The sequence below is a fragment of the Eptatretus burgeri genome, chromosome 5 (assembly GCF_056783735.1).
Source record: "Eptatretus burgeri isolate ZD-2024b chromosome 5, Ebu_testis_v1, whole genome shotgun sequence".
Lineage (NCBI taxonomy): Eukaryota > Metazoa > Chordata > Myxini > Myxiniformes > Myxinidae > Eptatretus > Eptatretus burgeri.
The window spans coordinates 51,338,165-51,363,112 of record NC_140965.1 but is presented as its reverse complement, the minus strand read 5'-3'; the positions used below and the strand labels follow the sequence as shown (position 1 = coordinate 51,363,112).

Below are 24,948 nucleotides of genomic sequence, written 5' to 3'. Positions count from 1 at the left end.
AATTTTTGAATGGTCCCATATTGGGGTTAAACAATCCGTGATCATCACCTCATTCTGATATAATGGTGGCAGAGGCTGACATGGATGGGAGGTGTCGAGTTAATCTTTCAATAGCACGTTATCTGTGTGTTTCCAAATCGTGCATTGATTTTGTAAGTGTGCTTTAAATGTGTTACCCAATTGGCCCGTTACCGGTTTTTATTTATTTATTTATTTTAAAGCCAATTCGCTCACGCTGAATGGCAAAGTCCCATACCTCGAATGACCAGGTACATATTTTTATGAACAAAATGTTTAATACAACAAAGAGGGCAGAAGAGGGGCACGCGCGCGCGCGCGCGCGCGCACACACACACACACACACACACACACACACACACACACACACACACACACACACACACACACACACACACACACACACACACACGGAACAAAACTGTGAGAACAACACTTTGGAACTTTGGCCATAAATCCCGATCCTTCACCAAAATGAAGCTGGATACTTCAAATCCTGGGAGGGCTCTGTTCCACCTTCTGAAACCCAATTATGGAGATAACAATCAACAACACAAATATCCATGACAAAACTGATGTAACACATATAAAGTAAATCCTTATACTTATGTATGTAAATATGTATAAGTTTGGGATCACTATGAATCTAATCTATCTAATCTTGTTCATTTACATTGGAACACAGGACAGACATTCCTCTATCTAATCTTATTCATTCGCATGGGAACATGGGACAGACATGGCTCCATCTCGTCTTATTCATTCACATGGGAACAAAGACAGACGCGGCTCTATCAAATCTTATTCATTCATAGAGAAATGTGGGACAGACACGACTCTATCCTATGTTATTCATTCACGTGGGAACACCAGACACACACTGCTCTCTCTAGTCTTATTCATTCACATGGGAACATGGGACAGACACGGTTCTATCTATATATTAATACTGAAGGACCAATTCTGTGCTCCTCGCGGTCGCGTCATGTTTTTCTCGGTACTGTGACCTGGACTGAAAGAAACTTCGTACCTGTAAGAGTGCATCGCACATTGTGCCAATAGTCAAACTTCAACTCTGAAGCAGAATAAACACTTTTCGTTTTACATTCGTTTACATGGCGACGTGTGACGTCACCGCTGAGAGGCGTCAAGACGTCATGACATCATTGGTCATTCGCTGACGTCATTACGTCTGTCGTCGACAGACCGTTACCGCTGAGAGGTGTAATTCCACTCCTCGAAAATAACGTCTGCAATGTAAAACCCTCTTCTGCACATGCTGACTACCTCAGAATGTGAATTTGACACAAAAAAATGTAACAAGAAACATTGTATCTATATATTAATACTGAAGGACCAATTTTGTGCTCCTCCTCGTGGTCGCGTCACGTTTTTCTCGGTACTGTGACCTGGACTGAAAGAAACTTCGTACCTGTAAGAGTGCATCGCACATAGTAGCAATAGTCAAACTTCAACTCTGAAGCAGAATAAACACTTTTCGTTAAGACGAGGGCGAGGAGTGAAGAGACGGGGGCAGGGAGTGAAGAAGCGTGGGGCAAGGTAAGCAAATTTTTGGGCGGGGGTAAGCAAATTGAAAGCGGGAAATGGGGTGGGGGCTGGGATGAATTAAGCAGGGTTGAATGTGAGGGGGTGGAGAGGGGGCGGAGGCCCGGGGGGCAAGTGGGGCGGGGAATCAAGAGACCAGTGTGTGTGTGTGCGGGGAGTGAAGAGGCGGAGGCGGGGCCGGGTAATCAAATTTTTGGGCGGGGGTAAGCAAATTGAAGGCAGGGGGGGGGATGGGGCAGGGGCGGGGGATGAGAAGGCAGGGGCAAGCACGCCCTGTCCAGTCCATGTCCCTCGAGTTTTGGTGAGCTGGTGAGGGTGGTTGAATGAACGAAATCCGTCTGTGACGGGGTTTCGGCTAGTCTAATCTTATTCATTCACATGGGAACATGAGACATGGCACAAGGTTAACAAGACAGATTGGAGAATGTAAGCTGAGCCGTTCAACAGCAAGGATGAGGGAGTTGAGTAGACAGAGGAGGTGAAAAATATACATTTCATGTCGCATTTTGTGACCACAGTGCGGTCATTCTTGTTTCTTTTCACGTTGTATCAAACGAACTGGAGATTACAAAAAAAAGATTATCCTCGGGGATGTCAAATTGGACAAGTAAGCAATGAGCATTTGTGGTTGAGCAGTATTTCGTCCATAGATACTCTAAGATTTTGGCACAGATAATTCAGAAGACATTTCCAAGTTTGTGATGCACCATCAATAAAATTATCAACAGATGTGTGGCAAGCTTCGGTGAAACAACAAGACGGAGCTACATGCGACACCACAAGGCTCTGCACAGAACTGTTGCGAGAGCAATTTCCTGGAAAGCTGATCTCCAGATTTGAGATGTGAATTGGCCTCCCAGATCTCCTGATCTCAGCCCTCCTGATTATTTCCTCCTGTGGGGATATTTAACAAATGGTGTACAGGAACAGACCACACACACTTATCAAACTGAAAACATTCCAAGTAAAATCCAGGCCATTCTGAAAGACTCTCTTCTGAAGGTTATGAGGTGTACGAGTATCAGAACAGTGGAATGTGTTACCCACCAAGGGAGCCATTTAACTGACAACATTTTTAAAATCTCGTGTGTTCTCAGTAATTTCCAATATCTGTACTTTACAAGTGATAACACAGTTGATTAATTAGCTTCAATAATTAAAAGACATTTCTATTTTAAACGTGTCCCATCTTCTTTGCCACACCCTGTAATGTGTAAAGATGGTTGTGCTGAAATGGGATTTTCTTTTTTGGGGTTCCTTGCAGTTTATCGACAAATGGGATAATTATGTGACGAGCATCATTTTTCTTCCATTCACTCTTCATGTGCTTCTTATTTTTGTAGGATTTCAGGGATCTCTCTGGGTCTCGCAATGCAAGACGGTGGAAACTCGCTGAGTGAGCGGGCACGTCAGATCGAGCAGTGTGTTTGTCCACACCGGTACTCTGGTCGATCTTGCCAGGTGTTTCACCATTTTTTTTCCCCATTTGTATTGATCATATTGTTGTTAAAGGGTTGCTCACTGTCAATAATTCCATTAGTAGGTAAACAAATAATTATCATAATAAATGAATTTTTAATAATTGCTTGAGGCATGGACACCAGAGGTAAGATGTCTGGTTTGACGTGTGTATGTGTGTGTGTGTGTGTGTGTGTGTGTGTGTGTGTGTGTGTGTGTGTGTGTGTGTGTGTGTGTGTGTGTGTGTGTCTGTGTGTGTGTGTGTGTGTGCGTGCGTGCGTGCATTTGCCAGGATTGTGCTTCCGGCCATTTTCGCGAGACGGGACTTGAACTTACTGTTTATGGTCATCAAACTGTGAAGCCCCTGCCACCTTGCGTGCCTTGTCAGTGCAACAACCATGCCAGCCATTGTGATCCAATCTCTGGCAAGTGTCAGGTACATCATGTGACTTTCTCCACACCCTCACTACGATTGGTACAGTGGTGATTTATTGGTGAGGGCACTGGATTGGTGTTCCAGAGATTGTGGGTTCAAACTTGGCTGAAGGCAGGAGTCCTAGGGATTTTAATTCTAAGGTTGAGGAAGGCAAATTAGTTTTGGGAGAACTGCATTGTCACTTCTTCTTCTACATATGCAGCACAAGTCTGTGGGGTAGCATCATTGGCTGAGGGTGCAGCTGTGCAATTGATGCAATGCCCTCTACTAGTAAAGGCCCTGTCACACCTTGACGTTTTAGCCAGCATATGGCAAGGTCTCAAAATGTATGTAAAACGCTGGCGTATGCTGGACTATTGATGTTTTTTTTTAAGTTTTGGGCGTATAATAATGTGTTGGACGTATGCATAACGTATTAATAACGTACACAGAACGTTTTGATCACATATAGATAACTTATACCAACGAATGCTGAGCGTGTTGTCGGCGTTCACAACCTATACCCAGCGATAGTCTAACTTATGCATAGCGCGCGGCAGCGTATCGCCGACGATCACGTGGCGTAGGCTATTAATAGGCTGCAGCTCGACGATTCAAATCATAACCGCACGAGACATCGAAGTGTGAAGCCGCTGTCACACCTTGACGTTTTAGCCAGCGTATGCCGACGTATGAAAAATTTGCCGAACCAAGCTGGCACACATCGAATACGTTATGGGTAAGTTTTGTATACGTTAAGAGCACGCTGGCATACGTCGTAGTACGCTGGTATACGTCGTCGTACGTCGAGAAATTTTCAGCATGTTGAAAATTTCTCGACGTACTCGACGTATGACACACGTTCCGCATACGCTGCCCATAAGTTGAAGGCACGCTACGCAATCGTTGACACACGTCGAAACACGTTACTTGTATGTTACTCATAAGTCAAAACACGTCAAGGTAATGGTTGGCGTCAGTGTTCCAGACTCCCTGTTTTTTGTTTTGTTTTGTTTTTTTCTTCGGTATGACGGTGATGTTGACACTTCAATTTCTAGTGCGGTTATGAGTTAAATCATTGAGCGGCAGCCTATTAATTATATTATATTATAACCGCACTAGAAATCGAAGTGTAAACATCACCGTCATACCGAAGAAAAAAAAACAAAAAAAACAAGGAGTCTGGAACACTGATGCTAATCATTACCTTGACGTGTTTCAACTTATGAGTAACTTACAAGTAACGTGTGTCAACGATCGCGTGACGTGCCTACAACTTATGGCCAGCATGTTGCGGAACGTGTGAGTCATACGCTGGCATACGTCGAAAAATTTCAAGCATGGAAAATTTGTCTAACACCTCGGCGTACTACGACGTATGCCAGTGTACAAAGACGTGTGCCAGCGTTTTAGCTAAATTTTGCATACGTCAGGCATACGCTGGCTAAATCGTCAAGGTGTGACAGGGCCTTAAGGGTAGGAATTTGGAATTTGGCCATGGTGCCGGCAATAGCTCGCCCACTCATCGCAAAGGACACTGTGGGATCTTTAACATCCACCAACAAATGCTGGCAGACAGGACTCTCATTTAACGTCAATCTGAGGGATGACATGCACACTGATGAATCGGCCTGCCTGTGAAACACCAGGATAACAGTTTATAGCTGAGTCGGAATTCAAACCCAAGTTAGACAGCTTCGAGGCGATCGTGTGTCCCTCAAAGCCATCCTGTCAGCCCTCCATGTCACTATTGGATTGTTAGTAAAAACCAAGCTTCCTTCAGGTTGGGGATAATCTGCCTACTGGTCTAGTTTACATTTGATGCTCGTCCACTGTTTTTTTGATTTATTTCCTTCCCTTATTGACAACAGCTAGGTCATTTGTCATCATGTTGAAAATAGTTTGAATTATTTTTAGTTGATATGAATCACATAATACCAGTGCAGTACTTGCTTTTCCATGAGCCTCACTGTTGTAAAGAAAAAGGAAAAATGACTATTATTGCTCTCTTGTTATGATTTCATACAACGACACATGCTGGATTTATTATTACAGGTTTTTTTTGGAAATGTTTGCGATTTTTATTTTATTATATTTTATTTTTCATCTCGCATATAACCTTCCGTGCCCACCCTTTGATGTCCTGCAATGCAGGATTCACGTTCTTTCATTTGTCCATACGTCTCATGTGCATGTGTTCCTCATTCTTCCAGCCAGTACATCACATTCCACCTGTTTTTGCCTCCGCCACCGAAGGTGAAGGAGGTTATGTTTCCACCCCTCTCTGTTTGTCTCTCTGTCTGTCTGTCTGCATGTATGCAGGGTATCTCAAACAGTTGTTGACTGATTCGGATGAAACTTGGTGGATATGTGGGGTGTGTGACCACAACAAATTGATTCGATTTTGGTGAAGATCCAAATCCGGATTTGGATACGAGAATTATTTGATTTTTAAAATGATTCTTCTCCGTTGAGAGATGGGCAAAAAACGATATGTACCATGATATTTCAAAAATGTATTGGGCCTGATATGTTCTAGTGGATCAGGCATTACGTGATGGAGGTATGCGCTCTACCGAGTGCCCTTTTAGTTTTTTATATACATGCCCTGGGCTCAAAGTCAAGCTTTGACACAGAACAAAATCACTACACGACACAACAAAGGGAACAGCAGGAGAAAGGGGGAAACACCAACAGCAGGGCGGAGGGAGAAAGTCGATGGAAAGGGACAAACATTGGATGCAGGTAATGATAGGTAAGGGAGAATACAAAAGGTGGGCAACATGAATACAGAAGCAAAATTTTCAGGGGCGGTGGGGTGTGGTTTAATGGGTGGAGAAAAGATCATGATTATGGATGGGGGATGAGTTGAGATGGCGGTGAACAGCTGTCTTGAAGACCTGGAGGGAAGAATGACTTTGGAAAGAACGTGGAAGTTGGTTCCACAGGTGGAAAAAAAGGGGGGAATGGATGAGTGGAGGTGAGCAGTGATCTTAGATTTAGGGAGTTTCAACAAAATTCTGATAATCATGAAGGCCTTGGTTTCCATGGCGTCAAGCTGAGAAAGGTGTGAGGCCGGGGCGCCCTCTCAGGGGAGAGAGTGCAGTCTTCCATCAAGCTGTGGATGAAGGCCTTGCAGGTGGATAAGAGTTCAGGTGTGCCAAGATAGGACTTTGTACGATGCAAGATGCCAAGTCAGCAACTGGCTTTTGAGGCCAACTTTGAAATGTTCTTTGCCCAAGAAAGATTGTGGCTGATATTGAGATCCAGCAATTTGAGTGACTGAACTTCCTCAAGAGGATTGTTAAGAAAGTAAATGGGAGGTTTTGCCATATGGTCCTTTTGGAGAGAGAGACAGAGACAAAGACAGTCAGACACAGAGACAGATATGCACACACACAGAGATGCACACAGACACACACACACACACACACACACACACACACACACACACACACACACACACACACACACACACACGTCTTGTAGGCCAAGTCTCGTAGGGTGCGGGACTGGCTGAAGGTGTTCAAGCTGAAACGTATCACTCAAAGGCTCGTCCCATAAAGGCAAGGCGTTCAATCATGAGTCAACATGCGAGCTTCATTTAGGCGGCCATCTTACACCAACTGCCGTCACACCCATTCTGTGACTGAACCCCACCAACTTTAGGGGGCATCTGCGAGTTTCTGTAAAGAACAAGATGCTACAGGTATTGTGTGGATTGGCCGGAGTGCAGGCAAACAGCATTAAGTGGAGGATACGCCAGCCAGCATGGTATAGGTGCAGTACTCATGCTTTAGTAGAGATGAGGCATGATGCATTCACTTCTGTGAGAAGCAAAATCAGGTTTTGTGTGTGTTTTTTTAATTTTGATTGGTATATCTTAGCATGTGCAATACAAGCAAAATGCTGCAGGTGTACATTCTCTTTTCTGACAGGATTGCCAGCACAACACGGTGGGCGATAGGTGTGAGATGTGTGCACGAGGCTTTTACAGCGTCGGCGACGCCTCGCCCATTGACTGCAAGCAATGCGCTTGCCCTTTGGCTGTGCCTTCCAACAAGTAACACACAATGCATTTGCTCTTTATTTAGTTCTTGAAAATGACTTCTTTAATAGCTGTCTGATTGTAACGTGCCTTTACCTTTGTCATTTTTTTTGTTTTGTTTGCAAGGTCAAGGCTCATGGAAGAGCTAGTGCAGTGAGTGGACCAGTATGCATCAAAACAAAAGCAACAGTAGAGAGAGAGAGGGAGAGGGAGAGAGGGAGAGAGGGAGAGAGGGAGAGAGGGAGAGAGGGAGAGAGGGAGCGCACCAAAAGCAGGACAAGACTTGGACAAGTAATTGGTGTCAGGAGGAATGATGGGTAAAGTGGGTGGGGGTGGGGGGAGGGACACATGGAGTGGACAAGATGGATACCGAAGCAAACTCTCAGGAAGGAAAAAATGGGAACTTAGAAGTATGGGGGTCGGGGTAGGGGGGTTGTCGGAGGTAGATATGATCATGTTTTTGGATTGACATATTTAACTGTACACCAGTCTTCCAGTAAATACCTTACTTACTGCATTTACATGTGCCTGTCATGCAAATAATTCACATTTTGATTCAGAGTGTGTGTTTTCTGTGAACCCAAGAGACAAACGGAGACAAAGAAAAAAAAATTGTGGTCCTTTTATTATCTCCACCACCGAAGGTGGGTGGAGGTTATGTATTCACCACTGTTTCAGACAAAACTTGGTGGACAGGTTGGGTGTGTGACAAGGACCAATTGATTCACTTTTGTTGAAGATCCGTATCCGGGCACTCATTTTTCTGTGGTTCTTCACCATTGAGAGACGGGGCCAAAAACTTTGTATTCTTCAAAAAGTTGTGGACGAGTTTTGACAAAACCAGGTGGATGATTTGGTTAGTTGACAAGAACAAGCCAATTTGATTTTTGTTGAGGTCCAGATCCAGATCTGGCCTATCAGTGGGATGCAAAACTTATACTGTTCAACCTGGCAATGGTATGTGCTCCACCGAATGCCATTCTCGTTGACTCCTGTGACTAACAATGGAATCCAGCATTCGATTTTCGTTAAGGTTTTTAAAATTGTACAATTTAACAAAACTTCTCTTATGTCCTTTTACATCGCATGTTTGCATCCAATAAGCTAAAAATGCTTTCAGAGTTATCAGGTCTATAATTTTCTGACTTGACCATTTATGGATCTCACCCTGCACTCCAACCAGAGCGGTAAGTAGAGATGACTTCTTTGCAAGGGTGTGTAGATGGGATGCCATCACCAAATTACCAAATTTCATCACACGTTGCCAAGGAACATCTTTTTGCTGTCATGAAGTCATGAAATTGATGAAGTGGTAGTCTTGCCCGCAAAATGTGTCGATGATGCACATCAGAATCAAAACATTACCGTCTCATTTTGTTGGCCTTTTTCGGTCAACGGTGATGTACACACGATACAAAATACTTTCTCTTCAACTAGCTCAAACTTTGAGAGAGTACGATTACCTTATGAGATTACACTGATGGCCAATGCATGAAGAAGACCGAGTCATATATGTGTTTGTGTGACATAATTATCTGAACACTTAATGTCCAAACAGTTCGCTGTACTCTCAGAGATCCTTATTGGTCAGGATAGCTGGGTCAGCTTAGATGATAATACCTTACTGTAAATGGTCTTCTGGTTTACTCGTTGTAAGTGATATATATATATATATATATATATATATATATATATATATATATATATATATATATATATATATATATATATATATATATATATATGATATATCATTCTGTGGTTCTTTCATTGTGGTGTCTTACTGTTATTCAATATTCTCATTCCACAGCTTCAGCCCAACTTGTGTTGTTGTGGGAAGCAGTGACTACTTTTGTGATGCCTGTCCGGAAGGCTACGAAGTACCAAGATGTGAGAGGTATATTGAGAAAGAATACCTCTCAGCTTCACTAAATCCTCATTTTCATTCGTGGAAGAACATCATATTTGACACAAGCTGAGGTTATAGTTTTGGGTCGATAATTTTGAAGTTACTGCAGGGGGCACCACATGTGAATCGTGCCATATGCCTCACATAAAATAGGGGGTATGTACTCACTTGTTCGTGTAAATGTCCCATGGTGTCTTTTAGTCAATTTACTTCACTTGCATATCTCACTTTTGCTATTTAATCCCTTTAATTAAATTGCATATACCAGACTCGGTTGCATAATGATTTGAGCATTGACTCTGAGTCTCAGAGGTTTCTGGTTCGAATTCTGGCCGAGTCCCACCAAGGACTTTAGAAATGCTATATGCTGCTTCCTTGCTTGATATTCAGCATTTAAAGAGATTGAGCATGGATAAAACCTCCATATATTGGCATCCATGGAGAGGGGGAAATACCAACTTGATTTCCTTACTGAGTGTGGAGAGAAAAGCAATGTCATTAAGATGACGTTGCTGGTACCTACAATGTTTTCGGAAGTGATGTCACTTCCCCCAATCTCAGTGCCAGTGTTTGTGTGACGGTCAGCTCTGGTGTCTTATGTATATGCCGGCATTGATGAGTGATTTCTGTTGCAGCTCCTCCACAAGCCTTTGAGCTTGTAAAAACAAAAAAAATGCTTGAGTGAAAGCCACAAGTTGTGAAGTTAATTTTCATTCGCTTCACCAACACCTTGAAGACTAGTGCTGAAGATGCATCATGACTCTCACTTATTATATGCCACTGAACATTGTGAAGTCATTGGGATTATTTTGCATGTTGTGAAGGGAATGCATTCACCATTACAGTTCCTCATAAGACACCTACTTTGCGACATGGCATCACATCACCAGTCATTATTATCAAGCATCTTAGGCGTAGTCCATTGAAATGGGGCATATGCTACCACTTTTTATTGTGTATATCGTGTGTGTGTGTGTGTGTGTGTGTGTGTGCGTGCACGCGCGCTGTTCGTTTGTGTGTAGACTGAATAGACTCAGGCACAATGGACTCATAAGCAGCTGCGAAGCCGGCAAAATGTTACTTGAGACCGGATCTGCTCTCACTCTTTTTGCTTAAATTAACGGAGTCTATCTCCGTTAGTTTTTTTACTTTTGGTTGGAAAGCACCTTCTTTGACTTCTTCATATATATATATATATATATATATATATATATATATATATATATATATATATATATATATATATATATATATATATATATATGTAGTCGCGATGCTGATGATTAACGTTAATACACCCGACCCAATTTGTGGTGACGGGCGGTTAACACTGCCAAACCTGGATAGCCGAGTGGTTCCTTAACAGGAGGCGGACATGTTGATCCTCGGAGATTATAACGCACGGGAAGGGTGAAGTGCAATGGTGGAGCAATGGAGGCACGGGGAAGCACAGCACAGGGGGGTTATACTCGAACCTCACAACAAATACACAGACACAGCAACTTAAAATAAACATGGGATTTAATTTAAAAAATAGCAAATATTTTCAAAGGACGATAATCAGAATATAATTATATGCGAGATAAAATAAAGTCTGTATTGAGGTGCCTCTTCACACAGACTTAAATATGGAAAAAGGGAAACTAAATAAAAGCAAATCCTTCCTTTATTCTGGCACTTAGCTTGGTCCAGAGATGGTCTTTGTGGAACGTGAATTCGAGGTACTTCTATTTACACGTGTTGATGCGCGCAAAATGGTGCCAGGTTGCTCTCTCACAGCGGGAATGTTCGTCAGGCAATTTGTGAGCGGTATTCAACACCAAAGCTCACCGACTGTAGTGCAGATTCTTCCTCTATCATGCCTGCCGATACGCTCATTGCAGAATTGTGCCATTCCCTTCGGCGACATCCACGAGATTCCGAGGTCTGTCAAATGCAACCAGCCAAGAGTCAGTGGCAACATCTTGCTCGGTACACGAGCCATTTTGCTTCAGCACGAATACGAGAATCGTGCCACCTTCTTCATGCGTCAAAGGAAAGCCATCCATAAAGCCCTGTTTCAGCAGGCCATCTCCTAGCTATGTACTCTCGACCGCGTGCGTCCCTCACTCCGCACTCGTGCGTTCCTTCTCTGAACTCATGCGCTCCTACTTGCTACGAGCTGCTTCCCCGTTCTTTCTGATCACCTGTCTCCTATGCCCTCCTCTTCTTCCTGCCACTCACGTCACGCCTATGCTATGTTATCCTCATGATGCCCTAATGAGGTTGAAACCAGTCAGTGACTGCGTGCTTCCATGCACTTGTAACAGCATCTGAAATTCCATGTGTCATCAATACTGCTGTGAGATAGCTTTTCAGGGAGCCACAGACAGTATGCCCGTTATGGCAGTGATGTCATGACATTTGTCTTCAGTCGTTCGTATTCAGTCGTTCGTCTTCAGTCTGAAAACGACATTAATTATGTGTATATGTATGTATATATATATATATATATATATATATATATATATATATATATATATATATATATATATATATATATATCTGATAATATACATATGAAGTTAGGAAAAAAATCGGGAGGAGATCAAACAAATGGAAAAGGCATGTCTGAAGCATGTGGGAGTTGGATAATTTTGTAAATTCTGCCTTATTTGCAGACGTAATAAATCGATGTCTTCTGAGGTAAGATCACAGAAGACAAAGAACACCCTTTGAATAAAGAACACCCAAACTATTTCGATTATACGATGGTACAATTTTTATTTTATCCATGTAACACATTTATTGCTTGGATATGCTTTTTTTCCATAATATGATGATTTTGATTTGGCATATTAGTAACGGACTCACTTACATCACATTATTTTGCTGCACAGGTGTTCTCCTGGATACTTCGGACAACCAGAAGTCATTGGGGGCTCTTGCCAACCCTGTGCGTGTGGGCCCGGTGCAGTGCACGAACTGTGTGAAGGCCGCTTGGGCCAGTGTGTGTGTCGACCAGGCCTGACGGGTCGAATCTGCGATAAATGCATGCCTCGGCACGTTCTACATGGTCACCGTTGTGTTTGTACGTACTTACCAACAATAACTCTGGAACACTGTTGTTTTCTCTAACACTCCCTTTAATATTATGATTTCCATTTGTGCTGCTGAAGTTATTATTTTTTATGTCTCAGAGTTAGGAATCATGGACGAGATTAAATGGTTACTGGACTCATGGATTGAAATCTAACTATAAATAGGCGCTTTTAGGATTTCAACTCAAAGCTTCTGAAACCCATTCGAGTCTCATGGGAATATTCTTTTAGATGTGATATTTTTCACGAAATATGCCCACCTACGACATTGATTGCCATAAGCGGTTTGAACGGTAACAGCTTGTCCAAAAACTGCGATTGAATTTAACTAAACTATATGCTAGAAAATCACAAATAATGGTGCAGGATGCCAAAGCACATGAAGGTGGTTAGCTGCATAAAAATCCACTTTTACTTGCTGTTGATTAATTACAACTTGCCTTAAGAAGACATTCCTCAAACCGAATTTTTAGGTTGAGGAATGGAACGCAGGCACTGATGATCCCTCAGGATACTTTTAATCCATTTTGCACAAACACAAAGAGAATTGTATCTTCCTGAAAACACTGAACAACAAAAATTTTTTATTGGAGATGTGTAAAGTGATTTAGACTAATTTGGGTACGCTGATTTCAAAAATCATAACCGTTTTGCTGTATCACGTCAGGATTTTCAGTAACAGAAATATTCCCATTGCCTAGAAGTCAGGATTTCAATGAAATTTACAAAAATTCATTTATTCATTTATTTCATCATGAATGCTTCAAAATTATAGAAATTACAGAAAAACTCCACTAGAATGTAATTAAAAATGCTTTAGGCATTTGGCTTTGCGTTTGTGCTGCTCTGTGTCAGTTTCACGATGCAGGAACCAGCAGAAATCGCCCATCATGTTCGGGTTGTGCCGCCCTTGGTAACGCGTCTCCATGAGTGAAATCTCTTGGTGGAATCGCTCGCCGTGCTCGTCCGAGACTGCTCCCAAGTTGTCAGGGAAGAAGTTCAGGTGCTGGTGTAGGAAATGGATTTTCAGGGACATCCTGGAGCCAAGTTTCCTGAAGGACTCCAGCAGCTGCTGCACTATTTCTTCATAGTTGTCCGCGCGCTCGTTCCCCAAGAAGTTGTCCGTCACAGCTTTGAAGCTCCTCCACGCTGCCAGCTCTTTGGGGTTTAGAGTTGTCAGAAAAGTTTCGTCCTTCATAATCTGTCGGATTTGCGGTCCAACAAAGACACCAGCCTTGATCTTTGCCTCCGACAAGGTGTTGCCAAACTTTTCCTTGAGGTATAAAAACCCACGCCCATTCAGATCCATTGCCCGTACAAAACTTTTCATCAAGCCGAGCTTTATGTGGAGTGGTGGAAGGAAAACCTTGGCTGGGTCGACAAGGGCGACATGCTTCACGTTGTGTCGACCAGGTACATGCTCTTTTCGCTCTTCCCAATCTTTCTTCGTCCAGTGATTCTTGTCGTCTCTGCTATCCCAGAGACAAAGGAAGGACATGTATTTCGTGTAGCCTGACTGCAGCCCTAACAACAGCGCCACCACTTTCAAGTCTCCGCAGATGTGCCAGTTGAAGTCATTGTACTTGATGGAATCAAGCAGCTGCCGCATAGTCTCATAGGTCTCTGTCATGCCGAACGCGTGAGCCAGTGGGACTGATGGTTTCTCGTTGCCATTGTGGAGCAAAACAGCCTTCAAGCTGTTCTTCCCCGAGTCAATGAAGAGGCGCCAGTCTGCAGGATCGTGATCACACCCAAGTTCTTTCAACAGACCGTTGATGTCACTGCAGAATGTCATCGTGTCTTCCATCTCAAAGAACTCAGCCATGTCTCTGTGACGTGCTCTGAACAAGGATATCTTGGTGTTAGGTTCAAGTAGATTCCACTGCTGCAGCCTTGATCCAAGCAGCTCTGCCTTCGCCTTTGACAGCGAGAGATCTCTTACAAGATCATTTAAGTCTCCTTGGTTCAGAAGGTGTGATTCTTGAGTGTCGGGTTCAAAAGGTTCATCATCACCATCCTCTTCACCACTGCTTACAGCTATGTTCTGATCAGCTGGAGGTGTTGGAACGGGGTTCTCGTCATCATGAGGCACAGGTTTACGAGCAGAGACGCAGTCAGCGTACTTGATGTGACCTTTATTCTTCTTGTTGAAGCCGGCGATGCTTGTGCAGCAGAAATAACAATCATCATGATGATTCTGCGGCTCACGCCATATCATGGGCACCGCAAATGGCATGCTCGCGCGCTTGCCCACCAACCACTGAGTCAAGGTTGTGTGACAGCTTGTGCAGCAGATGTGTGGTGCCCAGCTCTGTTCTTGGTCCCCACCTTACACCCGAAGTAGTGAAAGTAGGCGGCCTTCATTTTCACTGCTGTAGATATACTTCGCTGTTGATCTTTTTTGGTATACCGACCACAGACATAACAGAAGTTGTCAGGATGATTGGTACAGGAACGCCTACTCATCTTTATCTGAAAGAAAGAAATATAACACAAGTTAACAACAATTGTACAAAATAGACATGTTAAAGACATATGTAAATTTCATTGAAATCCTGACTTCTGGGCAATGGGAATATTTCTGTTCCTGAAAATCCTGACGTGATACAGCAAAACGGTTATGATTTTTGAAATCAGCGTACCCAAATTAGTCTTAATCACTTTACACATCTCCAGTAAAAAAAAAAATTTTGAAATTTGTTGTTCAGTGTTATCAACAACTCGATTCTGTTTGATGCCACATTTTGTGAAAGGTGACCGCATTTATCGTGGAGGTGTTATTTGATATTTCAACCTGTACATAACAATAGGAGTATGTGTAGGTTTAAAGCATATTCCAGAGTCATTCATATCCAGTCATTCTTCTTTCACTAATTTTTATCATCAGCTTTTTATCTTCGTGAGTTTATGTTTAATTCATCTTATGAAGATGGGCGGAGGTTATGTTTTCACCCCTATCTGTCTGTCTGTTTGTTTGTTTGCTTGTTTGGGCACAGGATATCACAAAAAGATGTGAACAGATTGGGATAAAATTTGGTGGGCAGGTTGGATGCGTGACAAGGACTAATTGATTCGATTTTTGGTGAACATCCATATCCGGATCTCGATACGATAATTTTTTTAAGTGATTCTTCACCATTGAGCGATTGGGCCAAAAATGATATATAGCACAATATCGTTAAAAGTTGTAGATGGATTCAGACAAAACTGGTGGTTACGTTGGGTCGGTGACAAGAACAAGCCGTTTAGATTTTGATTAAGGTCCCGATGAAGATCTGGCCTCTCAGTGGGCTGCACAACGTAAACTGTTCAACCTGGTGAAGGTATGCGCTCTACCGATCGCTGTTCTAGTTAACGTCCGCCATCGAAGATCGGAGGTTACTGTTTTCACCCCTTTCTGTTTGTTTGTTTGTTTGTTTGTTTGTGAACAGTATTACGGAAAACTCCTCGACGGATTTCGACGAAACTTGGTGGGGGGATTAGGTATCGTCCAAGGATCATGCCATTAGATTTTGGACTTGGTCCAAAATCCAATATGGCCGCTATGGTGGCCATTTTGAAAAAATATTTGAATTTTTTTTTTTTGCATTTCTACATGTTTTAAGTGATTTCCAACCCCCGCCCCCCCCCCAAAAAAAAATTCTTAGAGAGAGAAAAAAATTTGCAACTTTTTTTTTCAACAAAATTTCGATTTTTTTTTTTTGCATTTCTACATGTTAGAAGTGATTTCCAACAAAAAAAAGCCAAAATTATAATTGCGGCTGATTTTGGAACTTCAGGTGGATATACCCACGTAAAATCAATTTCTGTCTCAAGGAATCTAGTTATGATGAATGAATTGAATATGTAAAAGTTAAAAGTAAAAGGGAAAGTTGCAAACTATAACTCTGTGAGCACTGTTGACGTCAAATTGAATGAATAGGATATCAGGTTCACTTGAGTGACCTAGCAGTATTGGCGGCAGAGGTTTTGCTCTCTACCGAGTGCTCCCCCTCTAGTTTTATTTGTTTTCACTTTCAGTACCTTTTGTTGTTCATTTTATTATCTTCTTCTTCTCCTTTCGGCTGCTCCCGTTCGGGGTCGCCACAGCGGATCATCCGTATGATCCGCATAGTGATTTGGCACATGTTTTACGCCAGATGCCCTTCCTGACACAACCCTGGTCGCCTCTTACGACACAGGGATATGGTACACCTATTTTAACCGGGGTATACACCGGCCCAGTATACTGGTACTCATTTCGCCGACCTCGGAAGGATGACAGGCTGATTCAACCCCCTGGTGTATCAATTCAGTGGCCCAACGGGGCTTGAACTCAGGACATTTTGGATCCCAAGCCGCTGCCCTAACCACTACGCCAACACACCAGGCTGTTCATTTTATTATCTATACCTGCAAAATAAAAGGACATCATTTACAGTGAAAATACATCGCAATTATTTTAGCTCGCCTGTTCGAAGAACAGAGAGCTATAGCGATACCCCCGGCGTGAGCGTGAGCGTCAGCGTGAGCGTGAAAATGTTAACGTTTTTGGTGCAAGTTATTTCCTTTCTAATGTTTTTATCTACCACACTATTTTTTTTACTGATTACAATATACAAATACATATATTGCTTTAAAATTATTTGGATCAGACTTCACTGCAATACTTTATAAAAAAAAATATTATTAGACTAGTCTTTTAAAAATACGATAAATGTATAAACAGGTGAGCATTGGGTGGCTTTGACACCAACTCTCTGGTATTTCTTACATTTCTCTCCCGATTCCTTTTTGCAGAAAATATGTTAATGGCAACCATGGACCTTTTGTGTATCTCCACCTTGCAGGAACTGTATGTTTATTGCTGCCTCCATGTGATATGGTCCCTAATATTGTGTGCTCATCGCGGATTAACCAGGCCTAAAGGCTTTGCCGAGGAATGATGCTTTTGTTATATTTGGCATGGTTTGAATTAATACTTCTGGCTACAAAGACCAAAAGAGATCATATCGATCATTGATTTCTTTTGCCGCCTTTGTATACGTTTTTTAAATATTTATTTATTCAACTCTGTTTGTTTTGATTGCCTCTGCTTGTAAAAACACCAAATGTGTATAAAACTAACACTTGAGTTTTATTGTTAACCATAACTGTTGTATTTAAATTATTACAGTCAAACTGTGACATTTTGGATTTTTGTTACCTGTCAAAACTGAGTAGCCTATCAGGTGCAGATTTGCTATATCCAATATGAATGATGGCTTTCTTTGACGTAAAATTCATCTGGAAACTATGTCCTGAAGCAGTACGATGACGCATGAAAAGGTTGTTACATGAGATAAGATTATGGGCTGAATGCAAAACAAGATAAGTGTGCTTGACCAACTCACTTGATCCTTACATGTATGTAATCCTCAGCTTGTGATGACGACTGCACCGGGGTTCTCCTCAATGATCTCGACACTGCACTTGGGATGGTGGCGACTGTTAACCTCACAGGAAAAATTCCAGCACCTTATGCTTTCCTTTCTACCACGGAAAATACCACACATGCTCTCAAAGTGAGGATTAGTTATTGTGGTCATTGGCTTTTTCATTTCCTCTTAATTTTTCCTGGAATATATTAAAGCACTTGGATGCCGATTTTGTTTTTATACATACGAGCATAACCCGCGCTCTGCGCGACATGTTGGGGTGGGTGTGTTTGAGAAAGGAACTGATGCAGAGTATCAGTAGTAATTTTACTTTAATGCAGTAAGTGGAATACGATTTCACTGTTTCAGAACCATTTTATTTACTTTTTTTTTACCATGCACCTCATATGGTCTTTGAGATAATGTAAGCCGAATATCACGTTACTCGAGCGCAGAACAAAGTCGAAGATAGCGCGACACGAAACCACAAACTCGGAAATAATATATAAGATGTCAAGGCTCATGGAAGAGCTGAACAACAAAAACTTCTCACTCTTCCTTGCACATTGCTTTTGTATGAATAATAAGTAAATATAACCATAAGGTGGCAAGTTAAAGAGCCGACAGAAGGAGGACACTAAGCGGACATGAAAAATGCACAAAAGTAACATCAATGAGAGTTGATAATGAGCTGTAGGTGGACAAAGGAAAAGTCACTTCTGTTGAAATCGACCAAAGCCCGAGAAGATAGTTGACAATGATCTTTTCATGAACTTGATTTTTGGTGAGCAATGAAGATTGAGTTCAAATCCCTTCTCTTCTTTCTTTATTCTTCTTTCATTACCTGCTTGGTGTTAATTATGGACCGTTTTGGCATTTCCACATGAGCACGTACTGTATACCCCGATGATGGGAGTGGTATCCCAACTTCAAAATTCTTGATATAGTTTTGATTTGTGCATTCTCTACAAATCTCATTGTATTTTATATTAAAGTACAGTGATGTATCTAGATTTCCTTTTAAATCTTGTTGAACTGCAGGAAGTTGCTGAATCTGTTCTGTTCTTGCATATGGCAGCTTGGCTGCCATGTAGCTACCATTTCTTGGAAGTGTGGCTGTGCCGCTGATGCTGTGCCCCTCTACCAGTACAATGGTACTCATTTTGCTGACCTCGGAAGGATGACTGGCTAACTCAACCCCACCTGGTGTTAATTCAGCAGCTAACGGAGCTCAAACTCGGGACCCGAAGATCCTAAGCCAGCCACCCTAACCACTAAGCCAACACTGGACTTGTCTCTGAATGTCCTTGTCTTACAATATTCGTAATATGTAAAAGTCCTCCATGAGCCAGTCTAAGACAGTTAAAAGAAACCCCTGAAAATTATTTGTTTTGTTTCATAATCCGCACATCTTTCATATGCGTGCACTGTGTAGGTTTATTGTCCTCTACACAAACAATTCGGTCTATGTCTCCGTTTCCAGAATATATGTGATGTATTGCAAGTTATTTCCCACTCAGTCTCAATATCTACGTAAAAATGCAATTTACTTTCTGATGATATGAAACACTTGTTCCTTCTTGGCTTTCTGCAGCATCACTTATCACCACAAAGAAATCCCAACCGCCTCATGGACCTTGCGAAAGACAACCTGCAGAACTTGGTTGGAGAACTTGATGAACTCCTGAACAGGGTGAAGTTTCCAAGTTCATCATTACAACCACATCATTCTTTATTACAAACACAATGTTTATGTCTTCACACCATTCTGCATCCCAACCACACCATTCACCATCATCATATTGCTCATCATCACAAACACAAACTGAGCTCATTTCAAGTGAATTACCTTGCTATTATCGGATTGTTGGTTGACAATGAGCTGTTCCATTAACGTTCTTCAGGGAGGAGATAATCTGCCTGCCCATATGGTCTATTCAAGAAGTGACACCAAGCCCACACATTGCGGTTGACTATTACGGCCCACAAAGCAACTTGGGATGGGCACTAAAATGCTACCATGGAAAAAGCACCACCAACCAAAATATCCAAAACTTAATGAAACAATAACGTATGTGCACACGTATATATGTACAAATTGAAGTGACAGAGCTTTGTGTTGGCTGTTTGGCATTCCGATCTGAGTAGTGCACAATCACATATGCGATGTTAATTTGTCCATTCTTTAATATTATGCTTTTCTTACATGTGATGTTGGTTCAAGCTAATTTCATGAGCCCAGGCAAAAATGCTACAGTTAGAACTATAGTATATGAAAGTTGTACACTCATATACTGCAGTTGTCTGCAGAGAATTACTACAGGAAAGGAATGCTATTTTTGCGTGAGGTTGCATTACTGGTTTAAAAAAAACAAAAAAAACAATACACACATACAAGCATATTTTTATTATTAAAAGGAATGTTCCATTTCGCAAAATGTCTAATATGATGGCGCAAGAGGGAGCTCGAGGGTGTTTCACTCATGGTGGTAAAAAAAATGAAATTTGTTGAAAATTGTCAGAAGGGGTGTCCCCTTGTTTCTTATGACCCATAAATATTTTAGGCAAATATTTGGTTTGATTCGTCAATATTTACTTGTCCCACAGTTGGACAAGGTTCCACATTTCAAGTGAAACTTCGAAAAAATCAAATGGAGGAGAAGACAAAAAATTGCAACGAACGTTTATTGAACTGAAAATTAACAAAAAAATTTATGAAAAAGAAATGTAGAACAATTATGCAAGTAGAGCAGGGCAATCAAATCGTTGGGCTCAAGGAGCAGGAGGGAACTTAGCAGTCACTCCAGCCTTTGTTCTCTTGACGGTCTTGCGGTCATGATGAACAACCTTGAGGAGGAACTGCTTCTGCTGCTCGTCTTCGGTTCGGGCTTGGAGTTTTTGTATCAGTGCCACTCCTCTCTCTGCTGCATCATTGGTGACCTGCAGGCTTCAGACGGTGGCTCGAGTTCGTGGATCTTGCAAATCATCTTCCATGTTATGGGTAGTGACCATCCTCCCAGCAAAGATCCCAATGGCCTCTAGTGTTCGCCCTGTTACCAATTTGGAAAGACCGTCAGGGAGAGTGAAGTTCTTCTTTTCAAGTCTGTTGAGTGCTTTCGAGGTTGCTGGACGGCTTAGGTTCTTGACCATGGCCGCCCGGTCATCGGGAGACACTCGTTCGTCGAAGAAGGCTAGGGCCACTCCTTGCTCTGAGAGGTACCGGAGGTGCCTTTGGAGGGCCTTCTCTGCCGTTGACCCGAGTTCTCTATCCACAAACACCTAGAGAATCGCTAAGAACTCCAGGTCATTCTTCGGTGCACAGTTTGGGACAGCTGCCTCATGCCAGAATCTGACGTAAATGAGACTGACAAAACGGGCCAGTCGTCAGAATCCGCGTTTTTCCGAACTCGTCAGCTCCAGTTGTTGCAAAAACAGGGCAATCTTCAGGATATAAATAGCCTTTGCCATCCATCTCGCCTGATGGAAGACTCCAGGGGCCCTAAATCGAGGCAGATCTCCGCTCCATCCTCCGAGGTAGAGAAGAGAGAGCTGAAGGAGTTCAAGATAATCCTCTCTTGAGTGGGCTGCATCATGAATGACTCTCCTGAGGAAGTCTATCATCTTCAGCCTTTGTGATTCGCTCCACTCATCCAGGGGTTGTTCGTCGCTGAGGGTACCGGCAGATGTCTTGTCCAAGACGTCCCATTTTCCTCGGAATCGTTTGAAGAGGGGAATGTCGGGACCTGGGGGAGAGCCGAAGAGGAGTTCATAGGTGTTCTTCAGTACCACCTCGTGAATGTGATGTGGGCCTGCCAGCCAAAGAAGAGGTCTTCCAAGGGACTGTTCAATTATGGTGCAGGCTCCGCTAATCATGCCACTGTTGGACGCAGTCGTATCAAATGAGAGACCGATGATCTTGTCAGCAATCTGATACGTGTCCAGCAGCCGAAGAACGGTATCTGCTATCGACATATCGGTATTGCTATCGACATATCGATATGCAATTATAGACATAACTGATTAAGGGAACCTGTATGTTGTGTGCAATTGAATTCCAAATTCGTAACAATATTTAAAAGTTCATGATAGACGCTCTCAAAAGGCACCGTACATGTGCTCAGTATTTAAGGAGATCCGGATCTTGTCTATACAAGAGCTGAGGCCAAGAGATTAAGGTTTTGTCTTCACAAAAAGAAGAACAAGAAGAAGATGAACAATGCCGAGCTCTCTATGAGCAGCGTTCGCTACGCAAGACGCTACTAAAAAATGTCAACATACCATTCAAAAGTGTGCGACCTGTTAACACGGTCCCATTTCGCTAAGATTTTGCATGAAGCACTTTTTATAAGAAAGGTTCAAAGGCAAACCTGTGCTGATAAAATTATTGCACTTCAGAAAAAATGAAACACCCTAGGGAGCTCACTTACATTTGAGCTGTATGGTCTTTGTTTGATTCTCGGCCTCACTGTCTGGGTTTGAGTCTCAATTCTTTGACTGGTGCATCTCAGAACAGAGAGTGTGCCTCTGGCAGATGAGACATTAAGCTGGAGACCGATCTGCCAGGATTTTCTGGTGGACGTTGGAGATCCCTCAGTCTCTTTCAATGAAGTGGAGGTGAATTATCCCCAGCACTCTGACAAATTACCAAATTTCTAGCCACGCATGCTCCAGTTGACCATCAGATCTGTCCAGCCAACTTGTGAATGACATGGCCCAATTGTGCATACTCTGAGACACTGATGCCAAAACGAATGATCACATCATAAACCAAACTCTATACAGAGCATCGATGCTGCCGATGTAGTTTATTTGTGTAAGGCTAAATCGTGGACAAGATTTGAAATTTGGTCAGAGTGCTGGCGATAGCTCTCCTACTTTTCACGAAGGACACCGTGGGATCTTTAACGACCACCAACTAATGCTGGCAAACAGGACACCCAGTTTAACATCCATCCAAGGGACAGCACACACATTGATGACTTAACTTGCCTGTGAAGCAACGGATGACAGTTTATAGCTGGATCAAGATTCAAACCCAAGTTCGACAGCTTAGAAGCAGGTGTGTGTACCTCAAGGCCATCCTTCCAGCCCCAAACTAATGAATGGCACATAGTATGAAACAATAACATTGCACGAAATACAAAACAACAAACAATATTGTAAACATAGAAGCACACCATTTCCTGTGCATTTTGAGATATTGTTGCTGTGAATCCATGGTAGTTATAGAACGAGAGTTTTTACTTTTACTTATAAAAGGCAAAATCCCACGATGTCATTGGTGAAGAGAAGGTGAGCTTTTTGCCTGCATCTTGGCCAAATTCCAAAATTCCTGGTCATACAGGGGGCACTGCATCAGTGGCACAGTGGCACCATCACCAAGTGATGCTACCTACAGCCATGCGCTGCATACTAAAAGAAGAAGAATTATAAGATAATTGATAGAAGGCAATATTCTCAGCCCCACAATGACCCTATCTATGGAATTTATACACTTGCTATACTACCATAGTATCAACATTTGTGATCCACTATTATAGTCTTTTAGAGGATTATTTATATGTTTGCAAATATGACGACCAGCTTAATTGCAAATTACTCCAAATCAACACCTGCCTCTCTGTTAAGACTACAAAAAATCGCAATTAAACTATAAATATCTGCTTGTAAGTGGAAATATCATTTTTATATGTTCACGATTGTAGATACAATATTTAGTCTCACCTGAAAGGGGATGCGAAAGTGTGTGTGTGTGTGTGTGTGTGTGTGTGTGTGTGTGTGTGTGTGTGTGTGTGTGTGTGTGTGTGTGTGTGTGTGTGTGTGTGTGTGTGTGTGTGTGTGTGTGTGTGTGTGTGTGTCACTTTTAAAATGGTTTTCTCTACAACCGCTTGTCTGATTGATGCAAGACTTTAAACATAGGAGTGACTCCCAATGGACAATGTTATATTGCTAACTCTGACATCATAGGTCGCATGGTATGACATCTCTATTGAATTAAAGGAATAAACATTAGACATCATTTTGGCTGAAACTACTCAACAAAAAAAATTCAAACCTGGCAGATGTCATCAACTCCCCATGGTGGATATAGCATGATAACGATGACATCATCAGTGAAAAGGAATTCCAGCCATAATTGGTTGAATTGAAATCCTTATCCGAAAAATGTGAAACTTCATCTGTCTGATCTATGCCCCGATGTGAGTGAATAATTAAGTTTATGATGTCATTACCCATGCCAATAAACTATGTGATATAATAGGGTGCATGGGTGATGTGTGTATTGATCTGGGCCATAATAGCAGGGGGTCATAATAGTAGCATGTTCACTGTTCAGTTAACAATGGTATTTTGTTCAGAATGAGCACACAAGGCGAGACAATGCACTATACCGAGTGCCTTTCTAGTTTGTTTCAGTTTTGTTTTGTTAAAATATTTTTCCCACCTTTCTCATTAATTTTCAAAACCTGTTGTGCTCTTTAATTGTACAGACAGTACGTGTCTATGCTGATGGTGAGCAAGCAGATAGAGATTCCAACAGAACATTGCTACGTGCTTTGGAGGTAAAAGGAATGATCACAATTGCCGGAAAAAGTGCACAAGGTAAGCTTTGTCACCACATCCGACTTCTTAAAATGGTAACTCATAAATCATAAACACAACAGCCCAACTCAAAGTTTTGCCAAAATGGATAAAGGCCCTGAAAGTCAAACATTCCAGTTAAAGAAAGATCTACAATCTAAATCAAGGACAACGGAGACCTTCAATGCCTTCACAATTGGGTGGAGCAACATAATTGCCTGCATTAAAATCAGACATCCTTAGCCACTGCAGTTGGTGTATTTAGTACCTGAGCACACATAACCTGTCTTTTGTACCTGATTAAGGCTATTCTGTAGCTGAAATGTTGCACCTTCTGAACCTTTGTCTTAATTGTTGGTCATGTTGGTCATATTGTTGGTCAAAACCTCAAGTTGGTTGTGTGTGGTTTTTGTACCCTTTTGAACCTCAACCCTCTCATGTACTTTTTCCAACTACATGCATATTGTTATTTGAAG

At 42.1% G+C, this 24,948-nt stretch overlaps 1 protein-coding gene across 3 annotated transcripts in view; it reads left to right on the top strand.

The window, feature by feature from the left end:
* Nucleotides 1–24,948, top strand: part of LAMA2 (laminin subunit alpha 2) — a 413,990-nt gene that overhangs the window by 222,797 nt on the left and 166,245 nt on the right. For 2 of the 3 annotated variants that reach the window (XM_085881857.1, XM_085881855.1), the window contains 8 exons: nucleotides 2,928–3,045; nucleotides 3,335–3,478; nucleotides 7,396–7,520; nucleotides 9,316–9,402; nucleotides 12,294–12,484; nucleotides 17,895–18,037; nucleotides 19,485–19,583; nucleotides 24,382–24,493. In XM_085881857.1, the coding sequence (XP_085737983.1) occupies nucleotides 2,928–3,045; nucleotides 3,335–3,478; nucleotides 7,396–7,520; nucleotides 9,316–9,402; nucleotides 12,294–12,484; nucleotides 17,895–18,037; nucleotides 19,485–19,583; nucleotides 24,382–24,493 (1,019 nt within the window). The remainder of the gene's footprint in view (nucleotides 1–2,927; nucleotides 3,046–3,334; nucleotides 3,479–7,395; nucleotides 7,521–9,315; nucleotides 9,403–12,293; nucleotides 12,485–17,894; nucleotides 18,038–19,484; nucleotides 19,584–24,381; nucleotides 24,494–24,948) is intronic. The other variant, XM_085881856.1, reaches the window with a different exon arrangement.